This window comes from Drosophila kikkawai, chromosome 3L, assembly GCF_030179895.1.
Source record: "Drosophila kikkawai strain 14028-0561.14 chromosome 3L, DkikHiC1v2, whole genome shotgun sequence".
NCBI classification, from domain to species: Eukaryota; Metazoa; Arthropoda; class Insecta; order Diptera; family Drosophilidae; genus Drosophila; species Drosophila kikkawai.
This window is the reverse complement of record NC_091730.1, coordinates 13,457,528-13,481,547: the sequence shown is the minus strand read 5'-3', so window position 1 is coordinate 13,481,547 and position 24,020 is coordinate 13,457,528. Positions and strand designations below refer to the sequence as shown.

The 24,020-nt window shown below is 40.5% G+C and overlaps 5 protein-coding genes across 10 annotated transcripts; 2 read left to right on the top strand and 3 right to left on the bottom strand.

Moving 5' to 3' along the window:
* Nucleotides 1–206: 206 nt before the first annotated feature.
* On the top strand, nt 207–9,591 carry LOC108075257 (uncharacterized). 4 transcript variants are annotated; one of them, XM_017167618.3, is made up of 5 exons: nt 208–1,508; nt 5,369–6,121; nt 7,431–7,894; nt 7,951–8,514; nt 8,579–9,591. In XM_017167618.3, the coding sequence occupies exons 1-5, from the start codon at nt 503–505 to the stop codon at nt 9,146–9,148; spliced, it is 3,357 nt and encodes a 1,118-aa protein (XP_017023107.1). In that variant the 5' UTR covers nt 208–502; the 3' UTR covers nt 9,149–9,591. The 4 variants fall into 4 exon arrangements, with proteins under 4 accessions (XP_017023109.1, XP_017023107.1, XP_017023108.1 ...); XM_017167619.1 differs by lacking the exon at nt 208–1,508 and adding an exon at nt 5,199–5,296; XM_017167620.2 differs by lacking the exon at nt 5,369–6,121 and having other exon boundaries at nt 207–295.
* Nucleotides 9,592–12,081: 2,490 nt separating this feature from the next.
* Nucleotides 12,082–17,030, bottom strand: BNIP3 (BCL2 interacting protein 3). Of its 3 annotated transcripts, none has more exons than XM_070286091.1 (5): nt 16,836–17,030; nt 13,401–13,672; nt 13,246–13,322; nt 12,956–13,141; nt 12,082–12,885 (listed from the first exon to the last, which is right to left on the bottom strand). In XM_070286091.1, exons 2-5 carry the CDS (start codon nt 13,638–13,640, stop codon nt 12,834–12,836), a joined length of 555 nt encoding a protein of 184 aa, XP_070142192.1. In that variant the 5' UTR covers nt 13,641–13,672; nt 16,836–17,030; the 3' UTR covers nt 12,082–12,833. The 3 variants fall into 3 exon arrangements, with proteins under 3 accessions (XP_070142192.1, XP_017023176.1, XP_017023177.1); XM_017167687.3 differs by having other exon boundaries at nt 16,584–17,029; XM_017167688.3 differs by lacking the exon at nt 16,836–17,030 and adding an exon at nt 15,124–15,154.
* Nucleotides 17,031–17,328: 298 nt separating this feature from the next.
* mTerf3 (mitochondrial transcription termination factor 3) lies at nt 17,329–18,529 on the bottom strand. Its single transcript, XM_017167377.3, has 2 exons — nt 17,697–18,529; nt 17,329–17,631 (listed from the first exon to the last, which is right to left on the bottom strand). The coding sequence occupies exons 1-2, from the start codon at nt 18,487–18,489 to the stop codon at nt 17,354–17,356; spliced, it is 1,071 nt and encodes a 356-aa protein (XP_017022866.1). The 5' UTR covers nt 18,490–18,529; the 3' UTR covers nt 17,329–17,353.
* A 186-nt stretch (nt 18,530–18,715) lies between these two features.
* Nucleotides 18,716–20,042, top strand: LOC108075292 (vesicle transport protein SFT2A). The gene is made up of 4 exons (XM_017167686.2): nt 18,716–18,962; nt 19,155–19,324; nt 19,384–19,501; nt 19,772–20,042. Exons 1-4 carry the CDS (start codon nt 18,891–18,893, stop codon nt 19,901–19,903), a joined length of 492 nt encoding a protein of 163 aa, XP_017023175.1. The 5' UTR covers nt 18,716–18,890; the 3' UTR covers nt 19,904–20,042.
* Nucleotides 20,043–20,044: 2 nt separating this feature from the next.
* On the bottom strand, nt 20,045–23,847 carry Pss (phosphatidylserine synthase 1 homolog l(3)77CDf). Its single transcript, XM_017167684.3, has 6 exons — nt 23,148–23,847; nt 21,802–22,060; nt 21,178–21,743; nt 20,902–21,112; nt 20,757–20,841; nt 20,045–20,273 (listed from the first exon to the last, which is right to left on the bottom strand). The coding sequence occupies exons 1-6, from the start codon at nt 23,474–23,476 to the stop codon at nt 20,236–20,238; spliced, it is 1,488 nt and encodes a 495-aa protein (XP_017023173.1). The 5' UTR covers nt 23,477–23,847; the 3' UTR covers nt 20,045–20,235.
* Nucleotides 23,848–24,020: the final 173 nt, after the last annotated feature.

The window sequence follows — 24,020 nt, the reverse complement described above, 5'->3', positions numbered from 1 at the left end:
GCCATAAAATTAGAATTTGAAAGTGTAAGATCGAAAATCGCGCCGATTGGCTTCACCTTTTTCCTATCGTCATCGATAAGACATTTATCGCCCAGATTACACGAGGTAATTTTACACACAGTTTGTAAAGTAAAACATACATTTGACACTTTACGTTAAGCGCTGAGCCAAATCTGGCCACACTGATACTTTTTGTTGTTATTCGTTTTTCTTCCTTTGCGACCAGGAGCTTTTCTGCAGCCCGCAGTTTTCCCGAAAACTTACGACCGTGCAGATTTATGGCCGGAAAATCATAGTACGGAAAATTCGATTTCTCAACCCTTGGTGTTTGTGTGTGCAAAACGTTTTTAACTTTTCAGCTTGGTTAACAAATAAAAAAAAAATAGTGACCGCGACAACAACAACACACGCGCGCGCCGCTCTTTCGCGTTTTTGTGCGTGTGTGTGAGTGCGTCAGTGTGATAGAGAGGGGTGATTGAATTATGGCATAATTTGAATAATTATGATAGCAGAATACACGCTGCCACCGCCGAATGTGAATTTAGAAAAGCAGGAAAAGGACAGGAAGGGCGACAGTTTGCCGCTGGCCCATTTGGAAAACGAAGTTAGCCGCATACGCCTTGTGAAATCGATCAGAGCGAATTCGCCGGAATCGACGTCGACGTCCTCGGGCGAAATAACGGAGAAAATCCTTTGGTGGGGCGAACAGAGGGATAAAGCGGGCACCGTTAGCATCATCAGCTGTGACAGAGCCGCCCGAAAGCTTGCCCAAAGGAAAAGGTCAAACAGGCAGCAGCGACATCAGCAACAACAACAACTGCAGCAGCACTCGAAGGAGGAGATAAAAGGCAAAGAGGAACAAGAGAAGCTCGGGCCAAGAGAGAATAAGAAGAAGCGCCCAAAGAGGGGCAAGAAAAAGCAGCAGCAGCAGCATCCCCTCGTCAATACCAATACCGATACAAATAAGTTACGTTACAGTGTGCGCAGCAAGAGCCTTGCCGTATTTTTAGATTATTTGCGACAGTGTCCCGCCATCGAAATCGTCGCTGGCCGCTGTGACGTCCGTAGTAGCAGCCACGCCTACAGCCTACAAGACAGTCAACCGCCGCCAAAGCCCGACCCCGACCCCGCCCTTGCCCACGGGCATACGCTTCTGCCGCTGCCGACGTCGCTGCTGCGCAAATACGCCGCCAACAACGGCAGCGGTTGCAATTTCGAGCATAAAACCAAAATTTATGCTCTATATCGTCACCTGGAGATCGGTGGCCCGCTCGAACAAGTGCAACAGCAACAGCAGCTGAAAGTCGGCCACATCCAGCTGCGCTTCAAGATGCTCTTTGCCGAACCACCGCCGCTGCCGCCCCCTCAGGGTCATGCCAGCGGTGCCCATGGCCACGCCCATGCACATGCACATGCCGAAGCTGTGCCAACGCCACCTGGGGGCGAGCAGGTGATGCCGCTGCCGACAGTGCTGCTGCAGGATCAGCAGCCGGGCGAACTTTTGGCAGGTGAGTCCAAGAAATAAAGTATTTATTTGTATATTAGTACAAATGTACATACATAGATGCACATGCAGCCCAATGGCATAGCACTTTCAGTGCAGTTCGGGGAAATCCCCCATTTATCAGCTGCTGTCTCTCAAAAGTTTTCAAAGAATAATTATTGTTTCTTTGTATTCTGGGTTTTTCTGTGCATGATTCTTCCGTTTTTCAATATTATATACTTCGATTTTAGAATTGTTTATTGAATTTCACGTCGAATAAAAAGTTTTCAATTTTCTTCAATGTGACAAAGTTTAAAATATATTATATTTATGTGCCTTTGGCCTCTTCAAGGTTGAGGGTATTGCATATGTATATTGAAAAATATGGCAAATATGCAGACGACCTTTTCGATTTCTAACAGACAAAAATAAATATAGAAATTTATGGGCTCATGAATCAGCAGCATCTCGAAGAGTGAGGAGTATTTTTCAAAGTATTCAACTTTTACCATATATGAAGGTTAATCATCAAACATTGAAGATAATTTTTAGGTAGAAAACAGCTTTCGAAAGGGTCTGTATTCGTAGTGTTTTGTATTTGCAATCGTCTTATAAATATTTTCTTGGTAAGACCTTTATATATGCGATTTTTAATACAAATTTCACAAGAGGGGGAAATGTTTTTGCTCTAAAATTAGCCCCAGCTGTTTAACAACAAGATTTGCATGCAGATATTTAAAAATGTCTTATTTATTATAGGTATAGCTTTTTAAAAGTTGTTAGATTCTTGCATTTCTTGTTTGAATTATAGGCAGTAATTATTTGCAATGTTCGCAAATAAACACAATAATAAATTATAGTCTACATAATATATTCGTGTGTTGATGAATAAGAATAAAGGGGAAATTGTTTGGTTTTTGTGTTATCGGTTTTTAATCCACTGAAGTATAACGATAAATATTAACTTTTAAATATTACTTTACTACTTCCACCTCCATATGAGAGTCGAGTTCAGGGAGATGCCTTGATGCAGCATAATGTTATGCCAGTCAGGAAAATCATAGAGCTGTCCTTGGGATTATCCCCAAAATCCTTTGTTTGTGCGATGGTGTTTCAGTTTTGTTCTACAATTTGAAAACGACTCAAAAAAACCTCTATAGATTATAATTCCAACGCCTTTTTGGTTGGTGCAATTGGAGTTTTAGTGGATTTCCTGGGGAGATCTTCCAGGAGACTGCCGGCATTAAGTCGTTTATTAAATCAGCAAATAATAGCAGATTATGGGAATTACCAATATAAAATACTTTTAATTAAAAACCTTCTTCAGTCGGTTAATATATGGACACTATTGTCTCCTATTGTCGTCATTTTATTAGCCGCAGACACTTTTCCGCAGCCTCTCAGTCGACGACCGCGCATCTGTTTATTTTGGTTTTTGTTTTTCCTTTTTCTTGGCATTTTCATGTTATTTATTTATAAACTTTGAATTTGCTCTTATTTTTATTTTATTTTCAAAGCGGAAAATTCACAACAGTTTGTTGACTCTTACGTAAGAGTCGTCCGTTTTTTGTTTGTTTTGCTTGCCGCCCATCATGACCGTCCCAATCAACGGTCTCAAACAAATTGGCCAAAAAGATAATTTATTAAAGACAATTGCAGTGGCCTGAAATAGACCAAGCTCCCCGAAAGTCCCATAATATATTCATATATTTTTATTCAATACACCGCATTTCTGTACTCCTGTTTCTCTTATTTTTACTTTCGTGTCGTTCAAACACAACCGATGCTGAAAACTTTCCATTTGAAAAAGGCGAATCCCCAATAAATACGTAAAGCCAAGCGAAAGAGAGCCATAAAAATCAGAAAATAGTGCGATATACGAAACACGTGCAGGCAAAACAAATTCTCTCATTCTCCGAGAGAAAATCAACAAAAATCTGGGGAGAATGGGGAGCGCGAGTCTCAGTGGCGTCGGTTGGGTAAATATTATTTAACTTATATGCAGGGGCGGAATAATTAAACGCAGGGAGAGATCAAGAGCTAAAAGCTGGTAAATTTGGGATTACTTTAAAGAACCTTTAAAAAAGTGTCTTGAATATGGAATTTGGGTTTATTCATTAATGGATTTTTGATAATTTTTTGTAGCTTTCTGGATTATTATTATTATTATTTATAAGAAGAGAATAACCCTTTCCGCTTTTTCGCTTATATTTCAATTATATTCCCCATTATTTTACCTAATGGTTTCAATAATTAACTTTTCCTTTCCATAAAAGTGTGACGATTTTCAATTATGAGTAAACAAGATTGACGCAAATAATGTGTTTGTTTTTTGCCAATTATATCTTTTTCTGGCCAAGAATAAATGTGTTCCTAAAAATATACGTATTTCTCTTTAGATATGTTTTTAAATCCTCCTCCCTTTGGATTTAACCCGCTCCTGGCCGCAAACATTGTCAGAGACACATAACTTTTATCTCGCTATTTTTTTCCATGCTCAGCCTTTTGGTTTTGTATCTCGTTTTGCTGGCTGTCAAAAGTTTTCGGTTTTTTTTTTTTGTTTGTTTGCAGTTTTTTTTAGCCGTTGCCGGTTGCGTCTGGGTTTTCTGCCATTGGCCTTCAAATTCGATTCTCGCCGAGGCCAGAGGTCCGCGCCAGGCTTATCAACCAGCCATATAAATATGTACATATATATTATATAGGAAAACATATGTTCCAACGAATCCCGCAAAAAGTCAAACCAACGCAAAACTATTCCTCGATTCAGAAGAGAGGGAAAATGCGAATGGCTACTTTGTTGCTACACAGGGAGAAACTGGGGTGATACCAAGGGGTCGAAATCGATAAGCCTTGCCTTGATAAGATGGCTGTCTGACTCTCTCCCACCCTCCCTATCGTTTACTATGTAAATTTCTATGGGTTTTAATTAGCAGCAGTGCGAATGTGCGATGAAAACAAGGGGGAATGAATACATAGGTGCACACACAAGTTGGAAGCCATTCACTGACTAATCCTACGATGGCTGTACTGCATCATCGCACTTTGTAGCATCCAGTTATGTCATTGAACCTAATGCCAGGCTCTTTCGTTTCTTATCAATTATTTGGTAGACAAATCGAAATATTGGCCCGTTACCATGCGGAGAAATCAGCAAGATTTTCATTTCTCCCTGACTTGATAACATTTTGACCTTTTGCTTAAGCTGGAATTCATATAGTGGGGTCTTTTGGAAATTTAAGTTGCTCTTGAACTCTCCTCTCTGAATCTGTTTATGCAAAAATTATATTTGGGTCTGGTTTGGCTTCTTTTTTTCAGCTATGCTAAAAGAGAGCTTGATATATTGCGATAGGGAAGTATGAATACACTTTGAAATAGCATATAGGCTTAAGAAAATAATTATAAAAACTTTAAATATTTATAAGATAAGCTTGGAGGATTATTTAAAGCCCCCATATGATATTCTTCGGTTTATATGAAAACAAACCCCTTATCAGTTCTTTTAGCCCTTCCCATAACTTGAGTTAGAGTATTCAAAGTACACCTTTATTTCATTTAAAAAATAATCACATGGGATCATAGAGTGATAGGCCGAACACGTGAGAGAGCCAGAGAGGCAGAGAAGGCAAAAGGCAAAGCATAAAACGCGATTACAGGGGGCCCCACTCTCTGCACCGGGTTCTCCGGCTTCTCTTCTCGGCCCCTGCTTTTCGTACTCCTCTTTATGCCGGCTTTTTTTTCGGAATCTCCCAAGCAGTCATTTCAAAAGTCCACGTCGTGGAGATCGGATCGCTTTTCCTCTACCCACAAGTTCCTGTAAATAGACTAGACATGTGCTGAATTATTTTCAATTATAAATTAATAATGTAAATCCTTAATCCTTTGCAGGCACTAACAGCAACGTTGAGCTAATGGAGGCCATGAAGAAATTGGACGCTGATCTGGTGGCTCTCTTCGCCACCGCTGCCTCTACTGATCCGCTGACGAAGAAACAGCAGCAACAGCAACAGCAGCAGGTCGTTCTATGGCCGGAATCGGAGACAGAGCAGATCGCTGAGGACTCTGAGGAGGAGCTGGTGATCACACCGGAAATATTCAGGAGCTGCAAGGCTTTGCAGCTCGATTTGGAGGCGCTGACTCTTCAACCGGAGGGGACGGAGCGCATGGAATTGGTTCAGAACGAAGTGCGACCCATTTTTACCGTGGAGTGCCAGCTGTCCGGCGACTTGATCCGTAAAGTGCCCCGCTACCCGATGTTCCACATCATGCAATTTGAGTCGGAGAAGTTCCAGAGCCTGACGCAGTGCACCCGTTTCGGGCAGAGCGCTCAGCGGCAGGTGGAGCTTAAGGATTGGGATCTGGCCACTGGTCATGTAGACATTACGGTTTGGTGGCGCGAACCGGGCACCTGTCTCAACGAAATGCTGGGCATGGGTCGTTTGGAGCTCCGGGAGCTCTACAAGGCCTCGCTGCTCGAGCAGTGCAAGTGCATTGCCATTAAGCGTCGCGATGTTCATCTCGGTAGTGTTTATGCAAAGATTAGTCTGCTGCAGAACGCTAATGGAGGCGGAAATGGAAACGGTAATGAAGGCCAGGAGCAGCAGCAGCAGCAAAAGAACGAAAGTGGAAACAAGGCAGCAGGTGAATATATATGACTAATGTCGTGTGGTTGCCAATCGCAAGAACCATTGATTCTTGGGCCCCCCAATCAAATACAACTGATGCCACAAGCTGGACCACACGACAACTACAAACACCACGAATATCACCACAACTTCCAACAACAAAACCAACAGCAACAACAAAACCTATACCAAGTCCGCACCTGCCGACCACAATCACGTTCACGCCTCCTGCACTTACTCCCTATGTTATTATTGATTGCCGCTTTCCAATTGCTGCAAACCACCATCATTCTTCTGTTAAAAAATATTTTTCATTTTCAAAAAAATAGAAATCAAAACAAGACAACAAAAAACAAACAAAAAAACAACAAAAACAAAAATCTGCCTTGTGTTTTTTTATGTTTTTCTTAATTTATAATTTGTTTTCCAACAGCCTTTTTGTTGATTTTAAAACTAGAAATAACAGCAATGTTTATCGATTTCAAATCGCTACCGTAGAATACTTCGATTATAAATCGATTTGAAGATTATGAGATTTTTCCAGCGGAACTGTATTCATTGAAAAGGAAGAAAGTAATGAGTTTTAGGTTTTCGAGAATAGCGTTCCAATCGTATATTGATATCAAGAAAGTCTTAAACTTTTAATTGAATGTTTTTCCTATTAAATTGATTTATTTATTTTATTAGCTAAATTTTGTCTTTCTTCCTATAGGAATATAACTTATAGGCTAGGACTTGTAGCCTTACAGATGCATTTTCCTATTAAAAAATTACTTCACTTCGCATAGGTTATTATTTATTATTTTATTTTTTTAATTATATTGTAAACTTTTAAGACTTCTCAATTTTACTTGTAGAAATCTTTTAAAAAGAAGCGCAAAAAGAGGAAAACTTTTCTACTTTTTATAATTAATTTTTTTTTTAAGCAAGAAACTTTTAATTTGTAAAATTTTGTTAGTTTGATCGGGAATTAGGAGTTGTTATATAAGTTTTTTTTAGTATTAAATTACTTCCTACACAAAGTTTATTTTGACAGTTGTCGCCTCCACGCGCTCTAACCAATTCGACCTGGTTTCACCCGCTTCTAGGCGCAATCTTTCGTTTCGCTTGACTCGCTTTGTGGTTCCAGTCGCCAAGGCGCGATGATAAGACCCCGCCGGATCCCAGCTGATTCAGTTCTTAGAGCTCTACTTGTCTTAATTACCAAGGGATCAAGGTCCAATGAAAAACTTTGGATTGCGAATAATAATTAATCGGGAATGATTAGTCGCTTGCCTATTACATCATTCCTAATCTCTGCCTGCTTTCTGGTTTTCCATTTCTAGCTAACTGCAACTCGAAGGCCGTCTCAACTCCCCCGCAACCGCCGCCTCCGCTGCCACCACCGCCAGCTCCTCCCCAAGCCACCAGCAACAACAACAAGGCTAAGTTGGACTGCATGAGTTTCATGGCGGAGACCAATAAAGTGCGTCTCCTCCGTGGCTATATCTATGCCGGGGAGCTGCGTCAATTATCGCCGGCGGATCAGGCGCGCTGCCAGCAGCTAAGCTTGCAGCCCTTTTGGCAAGAGCAGCCGTTACTTGTCCAGATCAGCGATGGCTGTAACGGATCGTTTCCGCTTCAAGAGCAGTTTGCTGTGATCAACGACGAGCGATTCCTGCAGAGTGTTGAGCGCCAGCAGCTGCTCCTGGAGCTGCGGCCACTGGGCGGTGTTGTGCGATTGCCGCTGCATCAGTTCTACATCGCCTACCGAGATGCCAGCATCACCAATCACCTGTGCAAGGGAAAGGTGAGATTTCATAGAATATATCCATAGTTCAGCTAATCATCATTTGCATCCTTCAGCTGCCCGTGATTTCCATCGATGGCTGGGCACCGATTGTCAGAGCCGAGTCACAGCTGCCCATTGGTGAGCTCAAGGTGCTCCTGGCCATTGGCAGTGAGTCGCAGATTGCCCAACTGAAGCAGCAGCGAGGCTTTGACCAAGACAACAATCGTGTGGCGGCTCCTCCAAGTCGCACCACCACTGATCTGCTGGACATGCTTCAGATTGCCATCTCAGCACCGACGCCCAGTGGCTCAACACCGGTGATGCCACCGCCGCCGGCACCTCCACTAACCTCCGCTAACTTCAGTTTCCAGCTGCGCATTGTAGGAGCTGCTGGATTGCCCTTGAATCCCGGCTATGGAAAGTCCAAGAAGCAGGGCAAACGTCAGGCGGCCGCCAAGCGATTCCCGCCCAACGAACCACCCAACACTTATGTGACCTTTCAGGCAGCCGATTGCAACAGTCCGACGTACAAGTCTCATGAGGGATTGGTCTACGCCACGCCCGTTGTGGAGAAGTCCACGAAGCCACAATGGCTTAGTAAGTTCCGGGTGGATGTGAGTCGTGATTACAGAAGCAATGTGAGTGTGTAAAGTCTCTTGATTCCCTGTCCAGATTTTAATTTCCGCTCTCTCTCCCTCGCAGCCCCAGAAGCTCTTCATTTTGAAGCTATGGAAGAAGGCAATCGTTAGTCCAAATGGCATCACTGAGCCCACGCCACACGAGGATGCCATAATAGGATTCGCTGCACTGAATCTCAATCAGAAGCAACCGGGCGGCGGCTTTCCCAGTGGCTGGCACAACATAGTTGACTTTAATGGACGCGTCACAGGCGGAATTGAGGCGCATGTGGAACCGTTACCGCCCAGTGTGGACACCGTGATTGATCAGTTTGAGAAATCCATGGAGCTAAGTCACCTACAGTTGGGTCAGGCCATCAAGCGAAAGTACACAGAGCTGGAGGAGATCTCGCAGCGTTTACGATCTCGTTTGGTGGACGTTACAGGGGAAACTCTGAAGTTTCCCGAATTCGATGTGGATGCAGCGTTGGACAACTGGCAGCAGGATGGCGATGATGACGAGTTGGCGGCCGACTTTGAGCGTGCCCTGCGAACTCCCACGCCTCCACCGCCAGCAAATTCACCAAAGCCCTCGACTAGCACCAGCGCACAACAGCAACAGCAACATTTTGAAAATGCAAATGCCCAGGAATAGCCCAGGGCCAAGAGTCATGTATGCGTGTTTTTACCCCTCTCATCAGCATCTCGGTGTCGTCTCTGATATTGGCTCAAACTGTAGCTGTAGTTAATAGCCATCTCTAGTTATAGACTATGATATATATATAATACACAGATCTTAATCTGATGCTGTACTTAAATTTTGGCATCCCAATTTTGCCTCGATTCACCACCCCGTCGTCTTATGGCTGTCTATATGAATATAGCATAAAATCAAAGCTAACAACGATCACCCAGCGATCGTTCCATTGCGTTACAATTTGTCGATTGAATATTTTATTGTTTTAAGTCACGGAAGCAAACCCCAAACAACAACCACACGGAATATGTATTAGTTTCGGAACTGTGTTAATCACCTAAGTATTTAGACACTATTACTTAATACAAATTTAAATAAAATTATAAAATGCTAATGCAAAATTACCAAGGGTTTTGTTTTTTAAAAGATCGTTAAATTAAGCTTTAATTCTGGCAATAACATCTTAAGTAGAAAAGCTTGTTTACTCCGGCATTCCCTTGTTCATTGATAACTAATTTGTTGAGCCCACTAAATCTATTAGTAAAATCTGATGAAATTTCAGCTTGCTCTGACTCACAGCTGGCAAACAAAAAATAATAAATATTTATGGCGAAATTCACATACAAACAAAATCTGCTACTAACATTCACCGGTACAAAAAATCGTAAATATAATAAAAAATTTTTCTTTGCGGTTTTTCTGAAATGGAGAATACTTTCGTATACTTTTTGTTTCAGTCTTTGATTGTAAGTTCTCAGCTTAAATTTTATGCGAGTCTTCTTCTAAAGAGTATTTCTATGTAGTGGAATTAGTGCACAACTCTCTCATATATTTTACTTTATTTAAAGAGTTGTAAACCTTGAAATGATTTCTCCCGTTACGGTAAATTATGGTTATTTGTTAACCGTTTGAACTTTATTTTACTTATTTTTAGAGGTTAAATGGAACTGTTTCTTGGTTTTAAGCTGCTCTAATAGGTAAGCTGATTAATAGACAATCTTACCTTTTTATCTTATCTATTTTAGAGATATATGTACTCATATTGAGAGTAAGCATTTTACTTACTTGGTTCATAAACTTTCCTCCCACATACAAGAAAACATTTCAATTTTTCTCTTTTAAATAGATATTTGAAAAATATTTTAATATAAAAAATCGTTACAACTATTGTGTGTTGGTTTTTTTTTGTTTGTTTTTGTGGGGGCTAACCCCTCCCTCACATATTATTATATATATACTCTATATATATGTACAGTTGCGGCAAAAAAAATAGCACCATGACATATATTTTTCATTATTGATTAATTGTTTTATAACTATTCATATATTTAACTTGTTTAAGGCTTTTATTTTTACTTTAGGCTCTAATTTATCGAAATACACTGCAAGTGTCGTCGATAATAACATGAAATTGAAATATTTACATTAAGAATGTGAACGTTGAACATTTTAGGCGGCAACAAAAATAGCACTATTTCAAAAATAACTTAAGAAAACGAAAAAAAACGAAAAAAAATACGGGAAGTTCTGGAATATTTGTATTCATTTGTATTCCTTATCGATATAGTGTATTAATATTTCGTTGTAAAAGCTTTGGCAGCAATGACAGCAGCACAACGTCTCGGCATAGAATTGACCAAGTTTTGACACCTTTCCCGTGGAATACTGCGCCATGATTCTTGAATGGTGGCCCAGAGCTCCTGATTAATCCTTGGTTTTGCATTGGAAACATATTTTTTTACATCAGACCAAAGATTCTCTATCGGGTTTAAGTCTGGAGACTGAGCAGGCCAATCCATTAGGTGAAGGGATCTGTCTTGAAACCACTTAGGAGCTTTCTTGCTGGTATGTTTAGGGTCGTTATCCTGTTGGAAGACCCACAACAACGGTATTTCGTATTCTGCATAAGACAGCATCACTGTTAGCAAAATATCGCAATAGACATGTTGATCCATAATACCTTTTATCCAATGTATTGGACCCACTCCGTAATAAGAAAAGCATGCCCAAACATCCTATGGTCGGATGAAAGCAAAATCGTGCTATTTGGAGGAAGAGGATCTCGATCCTATGTACGGCGACCCCCCAATTCGGAATACCGCCCAAGTTTCACCTGCAAGACCATAAAACACGGTGGAACGAGTATCATGGTTTGGGCATGCTTTTCTTATTACGGAGTGGGTCCAATACATTGGATAAAAGGTATTATGGATCAACATGTCTATTGCGATATTTTGCTAACAGTGATGCTGTCTTATGCAGAATACGAAATACCGTTGTTGTGGGTCTTCCAACAGGATAACGACCCTAAACATACCAGCAAGAAAGCTCCTAAGTGGTTTCAAGACAGATCCCTTCACCTAATGGATTGGCCTGCTCAGTCTCCAGACTTAAACCCGATAGAGAATCTTTGGTCTGATGTAAAAAAATATGTTTCCAATGCAAAACCAAGGATTAATCAGGAGCTCTGGGCCACCATTCAAGAATCATGGCGCAGTATTCCACGGGAAAGGTGTCAAAACTTGGTCAATTCTATGCCGAGACGTTGTGCTGCTGTCATTGCTGCCAAAGCTTTTACAACGAAATATTAATACACTATATCGATAAGGAATACAAATGAATACAAATATTCCAGAACTTCCCGTATTTTTTTTCGTTTTTTTTTCGTTTTCTTAAGTTATTTTTGAAATAGTGCTATTTTTGTTGCCGCCTAAAATGTTCAACGTTCACATTCATAATGTAAATATTTCAATTTCATGTTATTATCGACGACACTTGCAGTGTATTTCGATAAATTAGAGCCTAAAGTAAAAATAAAAGCCTTAAACAAGTTAAATATATGAATAGTTATAAAACAAATAATCAATGAAGAAAAATATATGTCATGGTGCTATTTTTTTTGCCGCAGCTGTATATGTATGTTTGCCATATCTGCTTTTTTTTTTTTGTTTTATTTATCGCGCTTTTTCTATATGCTAGAAAAGTCATTAAAACAACATTTTACGAATGCACAACAAAAAGTATGACCTGGATTACAGAATATTATTCAACTACAATATGCCTACGAATGTAATGATGATGGTTCTATGTATATGATGGATGTATGATGGACAGTGAATTTGATATTCTTTGAATGGAGTTTGGCGTACACTTGTATTGGATTACGATTACGGTTACGATTACGATTGGGTGCTAGGGGCAGACGGTATAGGGCAAGTCGTGCCTCTATAAATGCCCTTCTCGCTTGAATCTCTCTGCTGCCTTGATATATATTCTCGTGTTAAATATATATAAAATTATGTATATAAAATATGTATTTAAAAAAAACTGTTCAACCCGCGGAGCCCAGACGGCCTGTGTTAGCTTACAAATTAACATTGTTATAAGGTATGTACTGAATGAGAGAGATGTGGCCGAAAATGTAGTCTTCCGATCAGAAATACAAAGTGAGCTGGAATACGGTTGGCTGTATATATATATATATATATATGTATACTCCGACTTCTTATATGGAACGCTTCGATTCGTCTTCTTTTTTTTTCGATTGATGTGTGCATATTGATAGATTGAAAACGTTTTTATAAACTTTTTGCTGCTGTTTCTTCTTAATTTTTGTTTTGTTTCTTTTTGTTTATGGCATCTTTCAGTCAATGACCACGCGAGTGAGGAGTATGCCACGCTTGCTCAACCACAATCTATAAAAATAGGAAGGGCAGATAATTAATTGCAAGCCACTGACATAGAGACACTGTCGAGGACACTCACCCAAAACCGGCTCCCAGAAGCAAAGACAGGACATTGGTCACAAGCAGCGAGTATAGGATTTCGCGGGAGAACAGCGAATTGGCGCCCAGTCGCTTCAAGCGAATGGAATAGCCAGTGGTAGTCTTCTTTTTCTCATCCTCGTCGCCGTCTGTGTCGCGATTGCTGACCGACTCGAATTTCCAGTTTCTGTAAAAGCAATTGAAATAAGTTTTAGTCAACAATTACTGACTGTTATCTTTTAAGATATTATCTTAAATAATTATTATTTGGATATTTGATATTATACGCACTTGGGTGGCTGCTCTTCGGCATTGCGATTCCAGTTCTTCAGCCAATCGCCATTGTCTGCATTCTGTTTATCTCCAGCCTGCCGGCAACAAAGAAAGGCATTGTTACCACAATGAATGATGATCACCTCGGTTACGCTCCGGTTCTCAACACTTACCTTGGTCCAGTAGTTTATGTAGACATTTCTGAGCTCATCGTCCGGACAGAGCTCCGACTGTGGGCTGTTTGGTGGACTTTTGGGGCTATCACGGGGCGTATCACGACGAGAGCTGGCCAAGGAGACGACACGGCTCGACTGGTTCGATTCGCGCTGAGCCTCGCGCAGCAGTCGCAAGTATTCCTCGCCATTGTTAAATGGCAGCGGTGTGATTCTGTCGGGGCTCTTGATGCCAGCCATCGCAGCCGTTGTGCTCAGTTCGATCCAAGATTCTGTGGCAAAAACGAATTGGGTTAGCATAAGATACATAGCAGCAGATACATATTAGCAGATACACGTAGTAGGCACAAATAAATCACTTTATTCGCAAAAGGAAAGCAGGCCACCAGACAAAAGTAAGCGAAAGCTAAAGCCAAATGGTGTGAAATTGAATATTTAATTGTTTGCATTTCGGTGCTAGTTAAAAGCGGAGTCCATGTTTGAGTTCAAAACCTTTTGAGTTCAGGTAAAAATAAATAAATGTGTTTAAGTACAGTAGAACGTACCTATATTGCAAACCTAAAAAGTTTTTAGCTTCAAGAATAAATAAATAGTAAAGATAAGATCAATAGTAAAGATCGGAAACTTAACATAATCAATTAATTAATATATAAACTCTCTAGATTCTAAACAGAATTTAAATGAGTGAATATAAAACATAAGTTAAATCTGCTATTTAAAACAAAATAAACATGCTATTCCCAAGATATACATATAAAGTAGATCACTGATTTATATTGATTTCAGTTAAGTTTAACTGAAACCAGTGTTTAAAAACCTAAGGAAACAAGCGAAAGTCTCGCCTACAAAACGTTTGTTCTAATTAATTTATTAGCAGGAAAAGTCTGCCTTAAATATAATCCTGTCTGCGATTACTTGTCTTAAATAAAATACGGCATTTTTGGCCTTTATATCTTAATTCTCTTGCGGTTGTGGCTGACAATCACAGTTTTGGCGTCACAATGCGGGGCAGTGAATCCCAAAGTACAGTATATATTTGTGTCAGCGTCGTCACCCCTTTTTGCGTTTTGTTTTTGTTTGCTTAAACGTAACAACAACAATTAATAATACACGTTCAGTTCGTTAGCCGATGTCTGTATGTTTTTGTATGTATGCATGTTCAAGTGCTCGTGCCCCATTGATAAGGCTAAAAACCTCTCTCAACTCGTACAATTTCCGTTTCTTTCGGCGTATGGTATAAACAATATATATTTTTATATATATGTATAGAGGCACACATGTGTTTTGTTTATAGACTGCAGCGGTTCCACGATGCTTATCGATTGCCACGGAGAAAATTTCATTTTCAAAACAAAACGAAACCACAAACTGCCGATGCAATATGGCACGAGAAGCGTGCAAGTTACATGACTGCGGCGATGCTCGACTCGATTCCCTGATAAGGCCTACAGTCGTATGTCCCAAAACTGGTGTTTTATTTTATAAACAATCATTTCTTTGGAATTTTGTAGTTACAATAAATAAAGTTATAATCTTATAGAACTTTTTTAAAAATCCTTCAAATGAATGACATAAAATATTGTTAAGGCTTAGCTAGTTCTCAAAATTTTCCACAAATGTTTTAGATTTATCAACGGTTATCACTGTAACAGCAACTAATTTAGAAAATTTCACAGTGCAACCAAAGTGCCGAATCAATTACGGAATAGTTCACATCACTCACGTGGCAGACCAATCATGCTGACAAACGAATACTAAATGCGACGTCTAGACGAAAAAGATGAGACCTTTATGGAAGGATTTCGCGAAAATCTAAGCTAAGCCAAGAATATGGTTAATGGGAAAACCCGCACCGCCGTCAGGTAAATGGGGATGAATTTTGCACAGGTAAACACACAACAGCAGTTGTTATCGGGAATCCGGGTTACAGGTACGAAATGTGCAGCGAAGAGTGGGAACAATAACAAAGGCAAAAGCAGAAAAGTAAAAGCAAAGCGAAGGGTGGCAAAATCAGCTTGCTGACTCACAGCACGTAGGCAGCTCACTCCCTCTCTCACTCCCTCTCTCTCATTACCACTCCCCCCGTCTCTTTCATCGCCTGCTTTCTCGGCGCTTTGTTGTGTGCATCTCTTGATGCGCAGCTGTCCAAAAGACCCTGAGAGTTGAGCCCATTGAACCGCCTTTATTACTGGATGGATGACTCCCCGGTATCATAATACAATTCCTTACGCAGTATATTTTAAAAATAAAATATATAGGTATGCACAAAGGAAAAATATCACCAAAATTGGTCATCAGGTCAAAAGACCGCTTATTATACATTTAAATGAAATATTCACGAAATTATATTAAGAGGTTTTCTTAAGAGGTCAAGTAACCCACTTAAGTGCTAAACTTCAGACAATATTTTTGTATAATGGTGATTTCACAATTTTTGCATATCACTTCACACTAACAGCACAAACAACTTTCAGCACCTGACCAATATTTTTCCTGGAGATTTGCGATTCCCGATTAGATTTAATTTATTTTTTTCGCAGTGTAAACGTGTGAGTGGCTGCCGCGCGTTGGATGTTGATAAAGTAGTCGGACACCGCCGAAATACATACAATTGAAGCTAATGCCAAAGTCGCAATTTCTGGAAGCGGCGACCGATAGGGAAATGCCCTCCCACAAAAACGTTTATTTACGAATTATTTTCGCAAACAATTCGGACTGCTGGACAGAGGAGCAGGGGGAGAATGCAAAAAAGCCGCTTGACGTCAAGCGGGCCAAGTGCAAAGTAAAGAGACATGACATGAATGAAGACGAAGAGAGAGAGAAAGGAGAGAGACCGAGTGGGGCCGACCGACAGCTTCTTTGTTTCCTTTTATTCGGAGTTTTTAGCGGATTCTTTGTTGTCTCTCCGATGCACAGTAAACAAAACAACAGAAAAAACGCAGTGCCAAAGCAGGGACAAAGCAAAGCCTTGAAATACAATATATGGGGATGCAGCAAGTGTGGCAACATCAAAATGCGGATACAAACAAATACTATGCGTGCATGTGTATTTATAGTTACAGCAAACCAAAAACAACAATAAAGCGGCATAACGGGTTACTGCCGTGTTATTGTTGAGCGTGCAAAAAGAAACGCAAAAAAACACGAAACGAAAGAAGGAGCAAAGCAAAACAAACAACTTACCACCCAGCAAATCTTCAGATTTTGGTGTCGTAGACATTTTGTTTATATCGGTATTTTGTATGGATGCGAGTGTGTGAGTGCGGGGAGTGTTCAACACGTCACACCACAGATAACTTGATTTTGTTATTGCCTATTTACTCGGCTCTAGTTATTTTTTATTTTTGCCCGAGTTATTTTGGCCCTTAGCGTTTCCGTGTGTGTGTGTGTATTCGCTTTTTGTGTCAATGTATGCGTAGGAAAAATGCGTTTTACTTTTCGTTTGGCGCTGTTTCTCCGCCGCTGCACTTGTTTTCGCAACCGTTTATTGTTCTAGACTAATGCTAACAGCCTGCTGTTCGAGATATTGCAACTTTGTTTAATGCTTCGCTGAAGCGTCTTGCTCTACAACTAAAAATTAAACACGAATCGTTTCCCACGCACAAGCTTAATGCGTAGTTTAAATGTTTTGTTGCTGTAGCGCTGAGTGTGACCAGCGTTTTCAACTCGGCTATTTCCCCGCCAGATCTGGCGGTTTTCAAGAGCCCAAGACGGAAACTGGCGGCTAGCGGGAATTATAGCGATTTTCTTTTAAAATTAGCGATTTTTTAGATTTTTAAAAACAACGTATTTATAAATAATAATTAAAATAATTCCTGTTGCTGTTAATTTAATTTGTAAATCAACCCCTAATTCTCATTAAAATTTTAATTTTTTAAACATTTATTAAGTCAGTTCATAACTTATAACTATAAGACAAGTATTCCAGTTGATTTAAAAATTGTATTTATTTGTTATCTCGTCTTTAAAAATAAATCAAACGTTTTCAAGTCGCTCTTGGCCACATTCCGCACAAAATAAAAGTTGTTGCCCTCCACTATTGTCTTCGGAGATATATACAGATCTTTTTGTGGGTCGTACTGAGCTCGGCCCAGCAACTTGAGGAACTCGTGACGTTCTCTAAGGCGAAACTCCCGCGATGCTAGGAGTTCGGGGCACTGAACAATCTGGGCATGTGACAAGCCCATGTCCTGGTGGATGTAGCTAAACCGCTCGATGAGATCGTCGGGAGCTGTAATTGTTTAATAGAGATTATTTAGACATTACAATAAAAATAGCTTAGAAATAGAAGCTTACGAATCATCATTAATCGCGGCTTGCGAACTATAAGAGCACTCAGCTCTTTGGCATTGAATCCCATTTCCTCCTTGAGAGTAAACACGGACTTGCGCAGGTGCTCCATGTTGTAGGTGATGACATTGGGCTCCCTGGTGGCCAGCAATCGCAGGTCGTGGCCACTCAGACGAAACTCCTTTTGGAAGTAGCCCAGTCGACGGTCCACACGCCTCGTGGAGAACATCAACCAATAGGGATTCTGCGTAAAGATTCTTTGCCGGGCTTCCTCTGAGAAACGTTTGCTTTTCAGGTACTCCACTCGAGTCTGCAGGTCATCTAGATCCTCCTTGAAGAGCAGCGGATTCTTTGTGAACATCCTGCCAAAGTCATCGGCTGAGACGCCCTGGTCTGCCAGGAAGGAGATGTAGGGCTTGACATTCTTTTCGAAGTCCAGCCGCAGGACAAACTCGCCCAAGCCCTTCCTCCGCTCTATGCTGTGCAGATTTACGCCCAGCTTGACGAACTGCTGCAGGGTATTGGAACTATTCGCGTACGCCGCCAAATTAAAGGAAGGCACATGGGCCTCCCGACTCCCAAAATCCAGGGCCACTTCCTCGTAACTTTTCCGCGCCGCGGTCTCTGCCGCCAGTTCCTTGTCATCTTGTTTGGTGGATATATCCGTTGGGTGGAGCACATCTATCTCGCTTAGGGCGCTTCGTTGACCACGAAGATATCGTAGTTGCGTGGAAATCACCGAGAATTTAGCCGCATTTTGTGAATTTACAAGAATCTTACGTATTGCAGAGCAAAACATGCTGGCGGTGTGGCCAGACCACGCAAATGTGGCCGGTTGGGAAACGTAAATTTTATATTTAAAAATGTTTATTTCAGTATAAAAATTGTATTAATCTAGAACATAATAAAGGGATGATTTAAATTTCATACCTTTTTTTTATTATTAATTAATTAATAATTAAATAATGCGAAAACTTCTCCCCATTCTAATATTTATCTGAGCCTGTCTGGTATATTTTAACTGTCCCACGACGGTCACACTGGGCCCGATCTTGGTTTTTAACTATTGTCTTTTGTCGACAGATTAAAAAATCTGGTGCAAAAGCTACAGAGATCCGTTTGTTTTGTTTGTTGATCTCGCCTTGAGGAGTCTACTGACCATATCAAACCGTTGGCTGCTGCTGTGGCAAACACAACATCATGGACAAATTACGCCGCGTTCTGAGTGGTGACGAGCCCACGCCGGAGGAGGAAAGCAGCATCATCACACAGGTGTGTGTGCCTGTCCATTGTCAACTTCCTAAATATTTATAAAAATTAGCGCCTCGATAATCTGTGGGCTGTGAAAGCCCACCCAGCAACGCCCCTTCCCCCTGGCCGATCACATGAAGACATTTAAGAGCTGTGACTCAACGCTTATCAGCGCTTAACAATACGCACTAAAACTCCCATTAATTATTGCAGATTAATGAAATGTCCACATTAAGTTGGTCCACACGCATCAAGGCATTCTGCATCTGCTTCGTCTTGGGCATTTTCCTTTCCCTTTTGGGATCCATTGCCCTATTTCTGCACCGCGGAATTGTGGTTTTTGCGGTCTTCTACACGCTGGGTAACATAATCTCCATGGCCAGGTAAGTGAGAGATTTATTATTTACTTAAGGCTCTATATTAATTATGTGCCTTATTTCAGTACATGCTTCCTGATGGGTCCGTTTAAGCAGATAAAAAAGATGTTTGCCGATACTCGTCTGATAGCCACCTGCATTGTGATTGCCGCAATTATTATGACGTTTATTTCAGCCATTGTGGTAGATTATGATTTTTATTTATTTCGATTAGGGCATCCAAATTTATTTTATTTAAATTTTGAAGTTTTAGAAGAATCGTTAAATTATTATTTTTGCCTAAAACACAAAGCTCTAAATATTTACTCCCATTTCAATCATATTACGTAAACAAAGACTAATTTAAATCATATTGAAAAATTTTTAATTCCATTTTTAAGCTTTAATTAGATTAATTTGATTTATTATTTATGACTTTCATTTAATTTATTTTCATTTCCTCATTTGTTTTAGTTGAAAAAAGCTGGACTTACGCTTATATTCATTATCATCCAATCCCTGGCCATGACCTGGTACTCGCTATCGTACATCCCCTATGCCCGAGATGCGGTCAAGAAGACCGTGTCTGCCTGCTTTGAGGTCTAGAATCGATGGCACTGTACATAGATCGGTTTGTAACTTAAGCTAAGACAATGAAATTATCTGTATTAATCTAGAGAAGTAGAGCATTATTAACAAGCATTTTCTTGGTTTGTCTTTTAAATAAATATATATATATATAATATATATCTTTTATACATACATATATATATTTACACGTTATGTATTTAATTTAATCAGTACAGTTTTCTTTAAGTGTATGTACATAATTCTCTTTTGGTTTCTGTTTTTTTAGAATAGAATAGAATATGAATGGCCTCATCCACTTTGTTTCTGTAGCTTTAAAGTTTGTTTGTTTTTAAATATCAATCGAGTTCTTATTTTAATTTCTTCTCTTTTTGCGGCGACAATTTACCTAGAAAAGTGAAATAAAAAAGATTTAGATCGAAAATGTTGCGTATATAAAAGAGTTAACAATAATAATGGCTTAGACTATTTTAATTTTAATATCGTAGTGCGCTGTGCTGGGGGCCTCAATGGATTTACTCCTTGGCATTTGTGCTTTTTTTGTTTATTGAGAAAAAGAGAGATACGAAAGAGAAAGGGGGGAGAGAGCGCAAGGAGAATTCAAATTGAGAGCAGAAAAGTTTAGAGAGATCGTTTACCATTTAATTGAGCCAATAAAATAACGAAAGTCAGTGGTGAGTGCAGAAAGAAAAGTTAATTAACATAATAAAGCAGGCAACATTAAAGGGGAACAAATATTACAAATATTTGTATGTATTTTGAGTAATTAACTTTACTTTTTGAAAATAAATAAAATACATAAATATAAATTAATCCCTAGTAATTTTCCTTTTTTTATGTTGCCTGCTATATTAAATTTTAAAAGACCTACCTTTCGATGGTGAAGATGAGTGGGCTGCACTATTACCTCCTTTACTTTTCGTGGGTGTCGAGGAAACCTTTTTTAGCTGCCGTTGCTGGTTAAACAAAAGTATTTTCAATAAATATGCAATAGAATATACTAACAATAGACTTACCTGCCACCAAACTGCCAGATAGACGAATGCCACCGAGATTAGCACTTGGATCGTCAGCCACAGGACAATGTTGATGGCTTGCGTGCGCTCAAACAACTCCTTGCCATTCTTAATGCACAGAATGGCCTCGGAGACCATAATGGCGCCGTAAACCCAACACTGGGTGCCGACTCTCTTGCAGCGCGTATCGGTGACATAAACATAATATTGCCTGCAAGTAGGAGAAAAACATTAACTACTATTTTCCGGTACTTTGCCTCACTTATTTGTACCCACCTAACCGAGGGCGCCACAAAGAGTCCAATGAATATGAGGCGTCCAATCACTATAAAGTGATCCGGCGGCATCTCGAAAATGTGCTTCAAGAAGAATGTATTCAGTTCGGTGACCTGCCAGAAGATCACTAACTGGATAACCGCAGCAAATCGCATGGCCGTGGACTTTGGATCTAGCCAGCGGATAGCTGACCAGCTCTCCGGTGTAAACTGTAGCATGGCACGCTTGATTTTGCCAGTCGTTGTGGATATATCCTTGATGCTGGCCCATTTGTACTCTCGCATTTCCAGGATCTGGCAGATTTTAAGGCCCATCCAGATGCCCAGACCGTTGCAAATGATCACATCGAGAATAAGAGCATCCCACCAGCATTCAATGAAGTTGGGCAGGAGATGGGCAAAGGTGATCTCGGTGATTTCCCACATCACCGAAATGGCCCACAAAATGCCCATGTGACGGATTAGGATGGCCTTGAATGCCCAGCCCAAGAAATGGCCCCAGGCAAAGACATCCAAGTGGCCCTTGACGCGATCCCAACTGATATCCGAACAATTGACGCCATATTCCTAGGAAAACCCAAACATTTAATCAATATATTCATTTACTTTAATAGGGAATACTTACCTTTTCCATATCGATATGAAAGTTCTTCAACTTTGGATCGATCCAATAGAATATACTCCTGATGGTCGGATAATTTTGGAACATAAGAAACTGTAGCGTAAGCAGGTACAGAACGGAACAACCGAATAGTATTCGCCAAACGGCGGGATGTGGCCGTGTAAAGGGTCCATTGGGGAAGGCAATCACCGAGACGATAAGGAAAAAGAACACAATGCACAGCAGGCCCGCCCAGAGATTCTCATCCACGTTCGCCTCATTCCTGTAACGAGATAATAACACTGCTAAGTGGCTGATCTTGGTCTCCATATTGGTCATAGTAGTAGAATTCCTTATCAGCATAGCACGTTTTTTTCGTTTGGGGTTTTGGGGGTCAATGGCATGATGATGTGAACACAGTCGGCGAGTACATTACGTCTGTGTTTTAGTTCTAGTTCCATATATATTATATTTATACTCTAGCGCATGTATATATAATACTTTTTTTTTGGCTCTTTGAACCTTCGGCTGTCTCAGTTGACACATTTGGCAGTGTGTTCGTGATACTTTCAAGTGCTTAACCCGGTGTACAACAACTAAATTGTGTTCTCAGATCGCACGTGGTACAGATTTTTGATTGGAATTATTTGTTCTTTAGGCTTTTAACATGATAAGCGAAAAGATTGAGGGTCTTATTGATTCAAAAAAATATGAATGCGACTTTTAAACATATTTATGATTGTGCTTGTTTATATAATAAAAACTGTATATGATTAGGGAATTATGTAAAAGGGTTTCATTTATGTAATTCGAGTTTCTCTCTTAGGTAACAAGTAAATATCAAAAAATTCATTTTGATAAACCAAAGATAGAGATACAATTTCAGTTTTTTAAATATCTTGAAAAGATAACAGAAAAATGTATAAGGTACAAGATTGCATCACAAAAGTAATTGAAAAAACTTATCTAAGGCAAAATTTGGGTATGTTATAGTCATGTCACGTGGACCCATAGAGGGTTAAATTGTGTGCCACATACAGATCTTCAATTTCGGTTGTCTGTCTGTTGCGTTTCAAAGGCAAAGTATAAATTATATTCATTACTTTTATAGATACTCGAGTAGATTGAATATTCTCATATTTTTAAGGCTATTTTATGTAGGTAACTCCCGGATTCTTTGTTATCATCATCTCAATTCATGAGGGCAAGGGTTAAAGCAGTTAAATTGTTCCCTAGAGATAATGAGAGACCTTTGACTCTCTCAAGATCTCGAATGAATTAACACTCCAAACTCTAAATTAAGACAACCCCTTTTGACCAAAGGATCAAGGATCAAGACCATAATACCTAGACATCTATTTCAATCTCACCTGACGAAAGCAAAGTACATCACGGCCAGCACGGACACTGCCAGCAGGGTGATCGTGTGCGGTTTGTAGAAAAAGTCCAAGGATATATCGTCCACGGGCCGCTCATTGACTATGACAAAGGTCTGGGCGATCTCCTCCTTTCGCTTTCGTCTGGCTCCCGCACTGCTACCGCTGCCATCGCTACCATCCCTCCGTCCCTTTGTGGGCGTGGCCGGGGCACTGGCCGCCCCCGGTTTGTAGGGAGCTGATGTTGATGATGATGATGATGTCGGAGGGTGGTCGCCCTCGCCGACGGGCGGGGTGCCACGTGAACTGGAGCGTTTCTTCATCGCCAAACGCTAAATTCGATTATCAGATGTAAGCGATGGCGTGATGTGGTTGTTGTTAGGCGGCAATGGCCCCGGTGGTTGGTTGCTTCTGACTGTTGTTTTCCCGTCGTCGCCGTCGTTGTTGGGGCTGCTCAGGTGCATGCGGGGACTGAAGGTTGCGCAACATTCGATTCTCTGCGGCTCTCTGGCTTCCCCTAACTGCCGCGGCCTCGCTGGCGACCGGATCGGATTGCAACGGGTACTATGGTCCTGGCCCTGGTCCTGGAGCCTCGTTTTGTGTTTGTTTGGCGCACGTTTATTTTATCATTTGCCAGTAGCGGGCCGTTGTTGTCAATTAAACATGCTGCGCCGACTTGGACCAATAAAAATCGACACTTGCCGGCGGGGTGGCGTTGCCGGATCAGCCACATTCTCAGCTTGATAAGGGACCGTTGCCAGATGGGGTGCGGAAATGGGGTGTTCCGGATTTTTGATTCGTAAAAACACTATAATTAATATGGGAATTTTTTTTAATTAAATGGTTTATTAAATTTTAGAAATAAAT

Coding starts and splice junctions, on each gene's coding strand:
- LOC108075257 (XM_017167618.3), top strand. CDS start 503: ATGATAGCAGAATACACGCTGCCACCGCCGAATGTGAATTTAGAAAAG. Junction 1,509..5,368: donor GCCGGGCGAACTTTTGGCAG/GTGAGTCCAAGA, acceptor AATCCTTTGCAG/GCACTAACAGCAACGTTGAG. Junction 7,895..7,950: donor ATCACCTGTGCAAGGGAAAG/GTGAGATTTCAT, acceptor TGCATCCTTCAG/CTGCCCGTGATTTCCATCGA.
- BNIP3 (XM_017167687.3), bottom strand. CDS start 16,620: ATGTCTACGACACCAAAATCTGAAGATTTGCTGGGTG. Junction 13,673..16,583: donor ATCTGAAGATTTGCTGGGTG/GTAAGTTGTTTG, acceptor TTTTTGCCACAG/AATCTTGGATCGAACTGAGC. Junction 13,323..13,400: donor ACATAAACTACTGGACCAAG/GTAAGTGTTGAG, acceptor TGTTGCCGGCAG/GCTGGAGATAAACAGAATGC.
- mTerf3 (XM_017167377.3), bottom strand. CDS start 18,489: ATGTTTTGCTCTGCAATACGTAAGATTCTTGTAAATTCACAAAATGCG. Junction 17,632..17,696: donor GCCGCGATTAATGATGATTC/GTAAGCTTCTAT, acceptor AAACAATTACAG/CTCCCGACGATCTCATCGAG.
- LOC108075292 (XM_017167686.2), top strand. CDS start 18,891: ATGGACAAATTACGCCGCGTTCTGAGTGGTGACGAGCCCACGCCGGAG. Junction 18,963..19,154: donor AAAGCAGCATCATCACACAG/GTGTGTGTGCCT, acceptor TAATTATTGCAG/ATTAATGAAATGTCCACATT. Junction 19,502..19,771: donor CGTTTATTTCAGCCATTGTG/GTAGATTATGAT, acceptor CATTTGTTTTAG/TTGAAAAAAGCTGGACTTAC.
- Pss (XM_017167684.3), bottom strand. CDS start 23,476: ATGAAGAAACGCTCCAGTTCACGTGGCACCCCGCCCGTCGGCGAGGGC. Junction 21,744..21,801: donor TTCATATCGATATGGAAAAG/GTAAGTATTCCC, acceptor GGGTTTTCCTAG/GAATATGGCGTCAATTGTTC. Junction 20,274..20,756: donor CTCATCTTCACCATCGAAAG/GTAGGTCTTTTA, acceptor TCACTTTTCTAG/GTAAATTGTCGCCGCAAAAA.